General features: G+C 35.5%; 1 protein-coding gene across 1 annotated transcript; it reads right to left on the minus strand.

The window, feature by feature from the left end:
- Positions 1 to 6,185: 6,185 nt before the first annotated feature.
- Positions 6,186 to 11,572, minus strand: LOC131859133 (paired amphipathic helix protein Sin3-like 3). The gene is made up of 6 exons (XM_059212681.1): positions 11,321 to 11,572; positions 9,527 to 9,585; positions 6,876 to 6,980; positions 6,628 to 6,769; positions 6,428 to 6,526; positions 6,186 to 6,311 (listed from the first exon to the last, which is right to left on the minus strand). Exons 1-6 carry the CDS (start codon positions 11,570 to 11,572, stop codon positions 6,186 to 6,188), a joined length of 783 nt encoding a protein of 260 aa, XP_059068664.1.
- Between the last annotated feature and the right edge of the window lie 2,568 nt (positions 11,573 to 14,140).

The raw sequence follows: 14,140 nt of genomic DNA on the forward strand, positions 1-14,140 counted from the left end.
TAAGGCTATACATGAAGAATAGTATTCTATTATATAAATTAAGTAGAATTGATTGACTCCTTATTAATCTATGTATTTTGTTTTGCATCTTACTTAAATTTGATTATTGGTCATCATTATTAGGTTAAAAATTGATAGTTTGGCTTTTACATGTGTCCATGGCAGTCATTTTAGTATATCACAGTTGTGGGAGCATTTTAGAATAAAAAAAAATCCATGAGAAAGTATAGACACAATATCTACTGGATTAAATTTATTAGAGATAACAAGTTTTAAGCTAACTCTTTAAAGAAATATTACAAGACTTATGCTATTTCTTTTGAGAAACTATCTCATAATTAATATTAAGATGATACAAAACTATAAAAATTATTCTAGAGCTCTTATAAATGAAATATTATAGAATTTATATAACCCACCACAACAAAATGCTACCTACTAAGTACATTGTTGCAGAACTACTAATGCTTCCCACTTAGGTGATATGTTACAGTATTATCCTAGTAGTTAAAATATATTATTTTAGCTCATTCTCAAAAATAATTAAGAAAAAAATTTAAGAAAATAAATGAATCAATAATCCATCTAAATGGTTGGTCAATGCCAGTGGCCTTTACAGCTGGGAAATCCTTGCAGAAAGATTAAATAAATAGTTTTGATGATTGCTATAAAGTTTGACGTGGGAGGTTAAGATTATAAGTTAGTTCCATTATTAAATCATGCATAAGAAATTAATTCCTGCGTGTCCCAATTCTCTTGATATGGGTGAAATTAATATGCTCTTGTCAATTTTTTTTGGGGGTGTTGATAGGGAATCAAAGATCAATGTAAGGAAAGGCAAATAATATGTATAAATGTATTGATAACTAAAAATATAAGGAAAATAACATGAGAATTTATCCATTTGAGTATGGTATATCATGAATAAATTAATTGAATAGGTGATGATTATTAATATCCAATTTGAGGTGGTATATTGAAATAGATATAGACTCATTTTATAATATCATGTGAAATAAACTTGTTATATTCCTAATACATCTTTTTTACTAGATTACTTATGAATATCTTAGAAGGCATTTGCACATATTATCCATATTCTTTATCTTGGGAAGGTATTTATTCTTAAGTGATAAACAACAATAAGGGATATAAGAAATAGATAAGAAAATACTATTTGGACCTTAAAGTTAAGGAATATATGGAATTATTAAATGCATTCATATTAGTTTTTTAAAAAAATTATTAGAATTTTCATGCCATGAAAATTAGGGCATGACACAAGTACATTTAGGGAAACATACCTATTTTAGGGTTGAGAAAGTCTTGAAAGTTGTCATTTCAATTGTCTATGGAGGATGATGCATATTTTTTTGTCAAAACCTACAAGATTACTAATCACATACCTTGTATAACAGAAAAAAGAACACAACATACAATAATAATAGACTACATACACCATGAAAACACTTCTCTAAAATCTTTTTTTTGAGCATGAATGATTACATCTTCAAATATAGATTCCTACAATTCTTGCTATCTCTTTTTATCCATCAGCTAACTCCTAAATTACCTCCTGACTAGAAAAGTTAACTCCTAAATTAACTTCTATAAAGCTTGCTAAGCATCATAGTTTTAACAAGAGTCCAAAACAAGAAATCAACTCCTACTTTTATGGAGTTTGTTGGCACTTAATCTCCTAATTCTTAGGAGGTGGTAGTTTTGCAAAGGGAGATTTTGCAAGTGGGATATTTTTAGACTTGAAAAATTTCATGGTAGTTCTTGCTTGCATGTTGCTGATTTTCATCATATGTTGTTGACTTTTGTATTTAGCCACTAACACTGAAATCTATTGTAACTTCTTAAACAACTCTCTTATTCCATTTTAAAGAAAAAAATTGAAAGCAAGAATCATGTCTTGCATGTTTCCTATAATTTTTTTTTTTTTTTGTGAGTTGGTTTATGTTAGGTGAGCACATTTGCATCCAAACTATTGTAAGAAACATTAAGGAGGGTAATGGGTCTCAAGTTCTTATTTGAATTTTGTTCTAGTCTTTCAGAATATGTTTAATGACTCATTGTTAGTAGAAACACAAAAAAAACTAGTAGATATAACTTCATAATGAACATCCCAAAGCAGGGTGGCAACCCAATCAATATTAGTCTTAAAAAAATTAGTTGAAAATTGATCATAGCCAAAGAACTTTATATTTCTTATAGAACCAATAACCTAAGAGATATCATCAATAGAAATTTCATCAAGGTTCCAGAAAACAACTTAATATATAGGGAAGACTTAATTGATAGAAGTCTTGGACTTGTCAACATTCTCATAAACCATTAGGTGCAAACAAATCACTAAAGAAAGATCAAAAGACCAAATATTATTTTAGACTCCTTTTGCAATTTAATCCCAACATCAATTGCAAATATCTTCTATCTGAAATGCTAAAACATCTGAAAATTTGAAAAGAATACGGTTTATCCCACAATTTTAATGAAATCATTCTTACTCTTGATCCAATCCTTCACCTTTATAGTTTCTGCTCACACCTTATACAATATTTCAGATTTGTTGTATGATTTTGCACATTGACATCTTAGGGGTTATCTTGAAGTCAAGTCTTCATCTCAATAACACTCTCTTGAGAGTTCCTATTCTAATTCAGCATCTACTTATCTATATCTTTCCCTTAAATACTTTTCAGCTAAGTCACCAGGTTCGAATTCGAATTCGAAGTTCGATAGCTTTGAAATTCGAATGAAGTTCGATGCGAAAAAAATTCGAATTAAATTCGCCATATGTAATTTTTAATTTTTTTTAATAAATATATGTAATATATCTATAAAATTGCGTAAATAGTTTAACATTGATAAATAGATTTGAAATCATTACAAAAAGATGACACATTTATAAAATATAAACTATAGGAAACATATGCTTTCACTATTACAAAGATGTTCTTTTGTCAAAAAGGTACAATAATAGTCAAAAACTTTAGAACTTTAAAATAACTCTAAGTCATCAAGAGCACTTGGCTAGGATGCCAAATCATCATCATCTGTATCACTACTTAGTTCATCATCTGCAAAGTCAGGCTCATCTGCATCTGGCATTGTTATGCCTTCAAGAGTTTGTTCTAAAGAAGTGTTCTTTGCTGATTTGTTCATCAACAATTTCAAATTGCTGCAAACATAGACAAGATCTCCCAGCTTTCTAGCCAGCAATTTGTTCCTCTTTTTGGAATGGATGTGGTCAAAGCAACTCCTGTTCCTCTCACAAGCTGATGAACTTGCTCCCTGACTCAAAATTTGAATAGCAAACTCTTGCAGTTCAGGAGCTGATGATCCATAAGTGATCCACCATCTATATCTAGGCATACGTGGCGAGTCATATTTGGCTTCTGCCCCTCCAAACATGCCTTCTCCTCTCTTGTATTTCCAACTTTGATCTCTGATTAGTGCTACAATTTCTGGATTTGGTACATACCTACTAATGGCTTGGTAAAGCCTTGCCATGATTTCATTATCACCCCTTCTATCAATAGAAAATAATTTAGGCTCCAAAAAGCAAGCTGCTGCATGTAAAGGTGTGTGCATCATTTTCCATCTGCAATCAACTGTCTCCCATATCTACATATATTCTGCTTCTTCATTATTTAGTGCTTTTTGAATAGATTCCTTACACCGGTCCATGCTTTCATAAAGCATGCCAAGGCAAGGAGTGTCACCATCAACCATACGAAGCACATCAACAATTGGTTCACATACAAGCAAAACTTTGCTGCACTTTCCCAGAAATTGTTGTTTAGGATGATTTGCTCTATGTTCTTCCCCTTGGGGCCTTTAGAAAGCACTGAAATTTCCCACTGATTGGAACAAATAATAGACCTCAAAGTTGCTTTTTCTTCAACCACTCTTTTCAAAGTGATATAATATGAAGCAAATTTTGTTTCACAAGGCCTCAACAATTCCTTTGATGCATGCTGCCTATAAATACTCAATGTGAGATGATGATTTTGTATGAAATTTGCAATTGCTCTCCCTCTATGAATAGCTTCATTTACCCATGGGAATTTAGCCAAGTCATGAAGCAACAAATCGATACAATGGGCTACACATGGGCTGCAATATATTTGTGGGTACTTCTCTACAATCAGCCTCCCAGCTCCCACATAATTTGCTGCACTATCAGTTACCACTTGAACCACATTTTCCACCCCTACTTCAAGAATGGCTTCCTCTAATATTTGAAAAATATGCTCTGAAGTTTTCTTGTGGTTCATGGTGTCAATGACTTTAAAAAACACAACACCTTCAGGACAAGACACCAAAACATTAATCAATGGCCTTTGACACATATCTGACCATCCATCACTCAATATAGTGCAACCTGTTTCCTTCCAAGTTGCTTTGACATCAGCTAATTTTTCAGTTACTCTATCTTTTTGACCTTTGCAAAAGAGTTGTCCTAATAGCCTCTGAACCTGGGGGTGTGTACCCTTTGCCAAACTCTGCAATTTTCTGAACTGCATTACGGAAATGAGAATTTCTCGCAACATTGAATGGAATAGCACTTGTGTAAAACAAATCAGCAACTGCATCATCCACCTGTTGTTTCTCTACTGGTTTCCAAAAGTTGTTCAGTGTTCCACTCTGTTTTGATACACTCACCGTTTCAGATTGCACAAAAGAGGAAGACATGATAGATGTGAATCTAGATATATCTCCTTCAATTCTTTGTTTCTTTTGTGTCTTCTTCATTTTGCCTATCGTTGAAGCAACCAACTCTTTCTCTAGATTAGCTTTAATTTTCGGAGTCGCACCTATGCATGCTTGAACACCTCCACCTGGACCCCCTGTATTAGCAAGGAAGTGGTCCCTAAGCCTTGTTAAAGTTCCAATAATATTTGCCTAACATAGGTTACATTTGATGTGAGTTCCATTTTGGGTCACATGCTTCCATGCCTCAGAAGTTGATTTGGGAGGAGCCATTAAATGAAAATCTGCATGTTTGGAAAGAAAAATTAAAAAACACACTTCATTTATTTGAACCTTTCAAAACAGAAATACTTTTAAGTTTTAACAATTTCACAAATGACCTCTTAAAAATATATAATAAAAATATATAATATTAAATAATATAATAAAAAACCATTAATACAAAATTATAAATTATATAATAATAATATTAAAGAACATTATAAAAAATAAACATTATAAATTTATAAATAAACATTATAAAGTATAAATTATTGATTAACCTAAAAAAAATATTAAATAAACAACATTATTAAATAATAAACCAAAAAAAATATTAAATAAACAACATTATAAACATTATAAATAAATAATAAACCTAAAAACATATTAAATAAATAATAATAAAATTTATAATAAACATTATTAAATGTTTATAAAAATATTAAACCTAAAAAAAATTAAAAAAATATAAAAATATATAATATAAAATTACAAACTATTAATATAAAATTATAATTTTTTAAACATTATAAACATTATAAACATTATAAATAAATAAAGAAATAATAAACCTAAAAAAAAGTGTCGGCCTACGTGTGGAGGTCGCGGACTGGTGGTGGCGTCCCAGACTGCAGGTGGCGTCGCAGACAGGTGGCGACGCGGACTGGTGGTGGCGTCACCCGGACGGACTGGGCGACTCCTGTGGGTGTGACTGGTGCCACTCCTGTGGGCGGACTGGGGACTCCTGTGGGCGTGACTGGTGCGACTCCCGTGGCAACTCGTGTGGCGGCCGGGCAGACTGGGTGACTCTCGTGGGCGTTGGCAACTCACGTGGGTGTGACTACAACTCCTGTGCAAACCAAAAATACCTTTATCACAAACCCTAAACTTTAATTCGAATTTAATCGAATTTAATTGAATTTTTGCATAATTTTTCAAATTCGACGAATTTCGAACTTCAAGGTTCAAATTCGGCCAAACCTGGACTTAGCTTTTCAGCAGTCTCAATAACAGCTTACCAATCAATTGTTTTGATATCAAACTAGGTAACATAAGCTCTACGATCCCAAACATTACTGATCCTTAAGATGAAAAAAATTCATCATAAATAATTATCGTTATAATGAAAACTTGGAAAACATTATTATCGTTATTATGAAAACTCCAAAGAAGGATGTATCCTTGTAGAACCTTTCTAGATATTACTCTAGGACTTCTCTCATCCCTTCCAGAGCAGGAAAAGCTGCCTGTGTTGCACAAGATGGAGTATGTACGAAATAATTAAATTCCTCAAGCAAATCTTGATGGTCCTTGAACAATGAAGCCACCTGTGAAGCATAGATTTTTTTTTCAGAAATGTGAATATGGATATTTATAACAAATATAAAATTTTGAAGACTCCCTAGAGATAAGGGAATGCCCATAAAAACCTACTGCACACTACCTCTTGACACACTTCACTCGTTGTCTTGTTTCCCTTCCGATACATATTCAAAATTTCCAGAAAAGTTTTGTATACTTGTTCGTCATATTGAAATCGAGTCTAGCAAAACACAACAATTATAATTTAGAACTGTTTGTATGGCAATAAAGGCTTCAAACTTTTAATCCATAACCATTAACTTGTATGGCCGTGAGATTTACCTTGATCTTATTGACATAATTAATGGCTCGGTCAAACTCAATTTCCAAACGTTTAGGAAGAATGGTGTTAAAACCCAAAGTAAGATTGGGATGCCCTTTAAATATTTCTTTCACACGGGCAATAACACCAGTCATATCAATTCTGCAAGGCAAACAAACTCTTCTCAAAATGAAGTTCCACTTAAACAGTGCAAATAAACAAGGCAGATCTAGTCCATGAAAACATTTTTATACTATCAGTTACAAACCTTTGTGCCTTGAAATCTTTCAATACTTCAATAAATTCATCGTGTTCCTCTTTTTGGTCTTTGGTTAACTTCTGTTTTCCTCCTAAATTTTGTGGCGGTCCGGAGCTGTTTCAACTCACCCAAGACAATAAAATTTTGAAAATCCTTCATAAATGAAAGACAAAATAACCCAATCTTTTATTTGCAAAGGAACCAACTTAAGGTCAATGATAAAAGTTGACAGTAATGATGGTGGTGGTATTGTAACCACTCAAAACAAAAAAATGTCAAATCACAAATTAATACAAATATAAAAATTTAACAAATGTAAATTTGCAGAGTATAAAACTTTAACAAATGTAAATTTCCAGGCTATTTTGTAATGACATTCTGCTTGGGAGCTCATCAAATTCTACCCTTTTCTGCTTGATCTTATTGGCAAGGACCATGATAAGCACACATTATTTGCAGCTTTGGGTCTCAAATTCCTGAAATGATGATTTCTCCAGAAAATCCTGAAGATTTGGGTAGGGAGGAAGAGCTTCTGGAATTCGTCAGACATAATGGTGTGTTGTCCTCAAAAACAGAAGAGATGGAACCCCAAGCAGAGCAGGGTAGGCGAGGTGGTGGCAGAGGTAGGAGACGTCCTCAAGTAGAGGCTCTAGAAGAGGCCGAGCTCCAAAGCCTCCATCAGTGTCAGATGAAGACTCTTAATCATTTAGGTGTTTCATGCAGGGTTTTTTTTACCTTTCAGGCATTGCAGAGCCTTTAGTTGTTTGTTTGGTTTTTTTCTGGTTTTTAAAAAAAATTAACTCTATTAAAATTAAACTCTCAAAAATTCTGCTAAGACTTAGTTATCGTAGCTTTAAACTTTGAGGATATTTTTGAATGACAGAGGAGGTTTCATAAGGTTTGATGTTTATAAGATAAACTTATGTTAATCCCAAGCCCATAAATATTTTGAGAGCTTTGGAGTTGGTTTCCCTTTCTGTGCATACTAGGGATTTAGTTTCATACTGTCTGTCTTTAGGCCCTATGAACTTTTTGAAAATCTGAGCTTTTATGCTGTAATCTCTCTTATGAATCAATATATTAATATGACTCTACCTTTATCGATCAATTTTTTTTTTACAAAGAAACTATGTATTCATGAAGCTTTTACCTACAAATAAAGTAGATCCTTACCACCAAAACAACCTTAGGTTGGTCCCCACAAAGACAAGAAACCAAACTTGGATCAGAATGTAGTTTGTTCCCTCTCCATGAGGCTCATACAATAGCCTTTTCGAATGAAAATAATTTTAAAAGCTGATGCACAAAATAAATTGTGCCAAATAAACACAAAAGCCCTAAGGTAAACTTGCCGCAATCCGACTCTCTCCACAGAGATAAGATACCAAAATTGCAAGAGTGCAGTTCATTACCTCTTCATGAGGCTCATATAATAGTCCTTTCTAATCGAAATATTACCATTAGAAAGGATATATTACCACGCTGTGCACAAAAGCCCTAACGTAAACTTGCTATTGCATGCAAATACCTCATAAGTACTTAATATCTATATGAAAAACCTGACATCTACAAATTGTTTGACAATTAACATAAGGTTTAATAGGAATGGTTCATACATATTAAGTTTACATTTCTAAATTTAAATATGTTACTTAATAGACTTAATATGTTACTTAATATGTATGATTTAAGACTGACCTATTTAATAAACTCAAAAATAACATTGTTTAGATTGCAACCCAGTTCCTTGAACCACTACAACTGATGCAGATTGACCACAGATTCTAAGAAAAATGATATTAGATTACATAATCATGGAGGGCAGAAACACCAACACCAAGATTTAAAATAAGAAAGATGCTAAAAATGCATATTGATTATTTCCAGCAAATAAGAATATACTATCCATAATGCATGCACTCATTTTAATCATTCAATAAACAAAATAGAGATATAGTCTCCCCACTAAACTTCAAACAAACATAGCACCCAGGAATTACATTCCTTTAACAGTTTCAAAATAGTGCAAAACAATTACCTTTGAATTAACAAGGGTAAGGACAAGAACTTACGATTCGCCTGCAGATTGATTCACTTGAGCACCCACCATGTAGCTCTCCTCGCTTCCTCTCTCCATTTATATGACCACCTCAACCTGTTTTTGCCCAAAACAACCAAAAATCATATCCATAACAATTACAACCCACTACAATCACACAAAGCATGAATCCTTCACAGACAAAACCTCAAATTCTCAACAATCAAAATGGAAACAAATTCAAAATCCAATAAAACCACCAAATACTCAAATACAAAATTAAGATCGGGCTCCTCCAAACACCGAAGAAGAAAAAGATTGAACAAAATAATAAAGCTTATTTCATTTTCTCAACCTTGTCTCGCATTTTTTCTTTCTCAAACAGATCCTTGCAAGCTTAACGACAGATGAAAAATAAATGCTTTAATTGAAACCCCATATTACTAAAGCCTGCTTAAAAAAAGCATCAATTTAAAACATAATAGACAGACGGAATAATAGACAAAATAAAATAGAAAAAGCAAACCAAGATAAGCACCAAAGACCTTGTTTTGAAGCACAGAAATCCGTTGTTCAGAAAAAATCGAATCTCTGCCTATCCACTGCAACTAAAATCAATCACAATTCCATTAAATCCATGGAAACTAAAGTAACAGCATATCCTCGTCCCAGCTCCTCGTCCTGCTTACAAACAAAACGATTTCATAATTAGTTGATAGTCTATTATATGTGACAAAGCACCAACCGCAGTATAATGTCTTAGATCCTAAAATTGCTCTTCACCGTTTTTTTAATTTTTTAATAGTTGTGGGGAAATGTGTACCACTGTAGTGATGCTGGTTTTAATGCACAAAGTCAAACAAAACAATATGTATTTATTTTGGTTGATTCATATCTTGACAGATGGCTCTTGACATAATTTATTGAGCAAAGGGATCGCTGAGAGATTGGGGGCTCTCATCACTACCTTACATAAGAAAATAATGGAATTACAAAAGTCAAATTTATCATTGGCTTGTCCTATGGACTAATCCTAACCTTGGACAATTTATCTCATAGACTAATCCTAACCTTGTTAAAATTATTTCATACAACTCTTAGTTCGATACATTTTTCCCTCAGCAAGATCAGTAAATTTGCTTTATTTGTGAAAGTTAGTTATTAAAAAAATTTATACTAAAAAAAAAAAATAACTTAAGCAAGTCCGAATTTTTTTGAATTCTTTGAGGCTAGGTCCTCAAGAAATTAAACCCCCTTACTAAGCTTAGATTCTTTGTGATCAAGTGGCTATGAATAATATTTTTATGATTACCAAGAAAAAAAAGATCCTACAAGATAATCTCCACACAAATATTCCAAAATTTGAGGAGTGCTTACCCAATGAGATTCAACAATGAGCTTAATTCAAGCCAATTGTTAAAAATTAAATAGTATTTTTCAATTATTATAGTAAATTGTAACCACCAAGTGTAATATCTCATGCTAGGAAATTGTTCCTCGAGGTTTTTCAATTTCTTAATGACTTACAAACATAACGATTTCATAATTAGTTGATAGGCTATTATATGTGAGAAAGCACCAACGATAGTGTAATGTCTCACCAAAAAAAATATCTTACAAGGTAATCTCTACATATTTTTTTCAAAATTTGAGGAGTGCCTATCCAATGACTTTCAACAATGAGCTTAATTCAAGCCAGGTGTGAAAAATTAAATAATATTTTTCACTTATTATAGTAAATTGTAACAACCAGGGGAGTGTATCATGGGGAAATGTGTATCACGGGGTGATGCACAAGGTCCTATTTTTTATTTTATTTTAAGAAACCCAATTTAATAGGACCAGAAAATTTTGAATTCTTCCATACCTCATCTCATGTTTCCATGTGGCTATTTAAGTGCATTATAAGGAGATAGTGTGTAAATTGGAACAATGTGGTAGTGGTGTAGTAATAGGTTTTTGATTTAAAAAGTAGTGAGAACAAGGGCACTGACCCTTTACATAGCAGAACTATCAATCATAGCGCAGAAACAACACTATAACAATAATTAACAACACCAACCATCAAAAAAGGAACCAAGTATTTTTGACAATAAAAAACAACAGCATAAAAAACAAACTACAAGGGTGCCTTACGCACCCTAGTGGCCTCCATGGTACTACTCCATTCGGTAGATAGGAATTTGTAAAGGTCCCTAGCCTCCTATTTGTCCTCCTCAGTGTCAGCGTGAGGTTCCCTCAACAGAGAGAGGGTGAGTGCAGAGCTGTGTAACACTTGCAAATGGAATTTGTTCAGGCCCACCATTTGGGCTTCCTAAGTCTCCATCTTGTTCTTAAGTTGTTTGACCTCCTCCTTGATAGATTGCAGATCGAGAACAAGGCCGAGGTTTTCAATTCTCTATGTGATGTCCAGCACATCTGTGCTCAATTTTCCCATCTGTTGTAGAGTAGGGGCCTCCTGGGGGTTCTCAATAGCCAAGTCATCAGTAGTTTCCATAGTCTCTTTGCGCTCGCCAACAACAATGGAGTTGTCAGTATCCTTAACCAGGTCCATTAGAGGGATAGAATGCATCACCTGTTTGGCCAAGTTTAAATCCTTATCCAAATTTCTAGGATCCAAAGCATTGTTGTTAGGGATTTCCATACTCATAGGACCCTCAATGTCCATGTTCAAAGGGGTCGTATATTTAATGTCAATGAGTTCCTGAAATTTTCTTTAAGGGGTAGTCATGTCAGCAACACCAACAGTGATCGAGACAATAGAGTCCCTAGTCATATTAACATTATCAGCATCCCCACCAGAGGCCCCCTTAGTTTTAGGCCCCTCCTCCTTCTTGTCCCCAATGGGCTCCTCCTCAGAGTCTAGATTCTCAATAACCGGGGTCTTCTTCTTGTGGTGTTTGGAAGCAAGCCTGGAGGAACTCCTTTTAACCTCCGAGTCCGAGGAAGGGTTATCGTTCTTAGTGTCCTCAGCTGAAGAATTGTCATCAGAGACAACGTGTTTGCGTTTTGCGGGGGTTTTTCTTTTTCCCTTGGATAGGGAGCGAGAAGCACTAGGGGAGGTAGGTAGAGTTAAGCTAGGGGAGACCGCCGAAAGAGAAACAACCAAGGCATAGGAAGGAAGAGACATGGTGGCTATGGGAAAGCCCTCTTGGGGATATTGGAAGAATCTAGGGAAAGCCAAAGATAGGGCCGCGAGCTGCTAGGGAGTCGGCATTAGGGGCTGAGAGAGAGAAAGATTCCTAGGGGGCAAAGAGCCTCATAGAATTTATACAACCTATAAATAAGACCCTGGTGGAGGAGGAAAGGAGGCTTATCCCCATGCTTAGGGTCCATAGTGTCCTTAATAGAGCTCTCTAAGGAATGCAGTAAATAAAACGACAGACAAAGGAAATCATTATTGCAAAAGTGATTGAGGAGGGGCAAATGGTAGTAGTAGAATACCTTATACCTTCTTTCAAGAGTGAAGTATTTCATGATCATGAGGCAGATCATGTTCCACAGGTGCTTGAGCTCCTCCCAAAGAAACCCACCTTGCAGCTTGACAGGTTCCTCATGGTTGTGGAAAAACCGTTTCAAACCCTCACTATTTGCAACATGGCTAGTACGCTTCCAACGACAACCATCCAAGGTCAACTTTGTAGCTTGGGCAATGGTCTCCTCAGAGACATCAAAGGTAATGCCACCAACCGAGACCCATCTTCTAGACCAGGAGGAGGAGAAAGTAGCTGAGAGATGCTCATCATGGCCCTTCAAGCAGTCCAGAAAATAAGAAATTCTACCTTCAACACAGAAATTCCAGATGAGAAGGTTGTTTTTAAAATCTTCCGGATTGTCCAGTTCATATCTCACTCCATCGCCCCCCATTTCGTCTGCCAACAAAGCTTCCCTAGTCATAAAACAAATTGAGTTGTAGAGACCCTTCAAGAAGCAAGCTAGGAAGAGAAAATGGGGAATGTGTGAGCCCAGCGTCAATAAATGAGAAATGAGGCTAGGCGCATGGGAAAAAAAAAGTCACTTTTGTAATGATTTGCTAGTTACGAGGCATTAAGAGCCAGCAGATACCGGTGAAAGCCAACACATTTCCAATCTAGTTGTACCTCATCATAGGTTTGCAAGCCCAAGTGAAATGTCAACACAACAACGCGTGCATCATCTTCAGCCTAGCTAAACGAGCCACCACCTCATCCGAAGTGATCTGAGGAATATTCTCATTATTTGAATTATAAATCCACCACCTCTAGACAAACTCGAGGAGGGGGGGGGAAGCAATTAGCAGCCACTCAATCATTAGTGGGGATCTTAACATGGTTTGGGAGTGATTTGTGACTCCTCCAACATCTCAGCCCTAAGAAGTTTAGGCCAATGGATGGCATGCTATTCACCATGCAGTTGCCTTCCCTATAGATGTGCATAACTTTGAACGAGCCAAGCCCAGAGATAAGCCTCAAGGTGTCCCTGATGGTTCCCTCAATTGTCCAATTAAGCTTATTCCGACGTTTGACAACATTAATGATGAGCATGGAGTCCCCCTCAATGTCCATAATTCTGATTCCCATGGAGAGGGCAATGTGGATTCCCCAAGCTAAGGCCATCGCTTCAGCCTGATTAGAGGAATGACCATTCAGGTTGCCCACATAAGCAACAACAAGGGCCCCTAGATGGGATTTGATTACTCCACCACCACCAGATAGGCCCCCCCTGGCGGCCCCATCAAAATTGAGTTTAAAATTTGTAGTCGGGGGGAACCAAATCGTGCATTGTCTTAGAAGTCTCTTAGAGGAGTCAACAAGCGAGAATGAGGGGGGGAGGTTCCAGAATATGGAAATTCCCCAATCCTTGAAAGAGGTAGGCTTGGACACCATTTGAGTTTTTGAAACAGAGATGTTCTCAAGAATTAGATTGAGGAACCGAGCAAACACCATTTCCACAAAGGTCTCTTTGTCTCTGAATATCCTATCATTCCACTCCTTCCAAATACACCAGCTAACATGGGGGGGGATTTGCTTCCATAGTTGGATAATGGGGTTGGAAGAGGGGCCCCGAAACTCTTGACAAAGATTTACCAAATTGTCATTCATAAACCAGCTGATATTAAGTTTACTATAGACCATCCCCCAAACCTCCCGAGTGAAGGCATAGTGGAGGAAGAGATGGGATGGACTTTCTTCATCAACTTTGCAGAGGATACATCTGTTAGGGAAATGAAAACCCCTCTTGACCAAGTTTTCTTGAG

Source organism: Cryptomeria japonica, chromosome 10 (assembly GCF_030272615.1).
Source record: "Cryptomeria japonica chromosome 10, Sugi_1.0, whole genome shotgun sequence".
In the NCBI taxonomy this organism is placed as follows: Eukaryota; Viridiplantae; Streptophyta; class Pinopsida; order Cupressales; family Cupressaceae; genus Cryptomeria; species Cryptomeria japonica.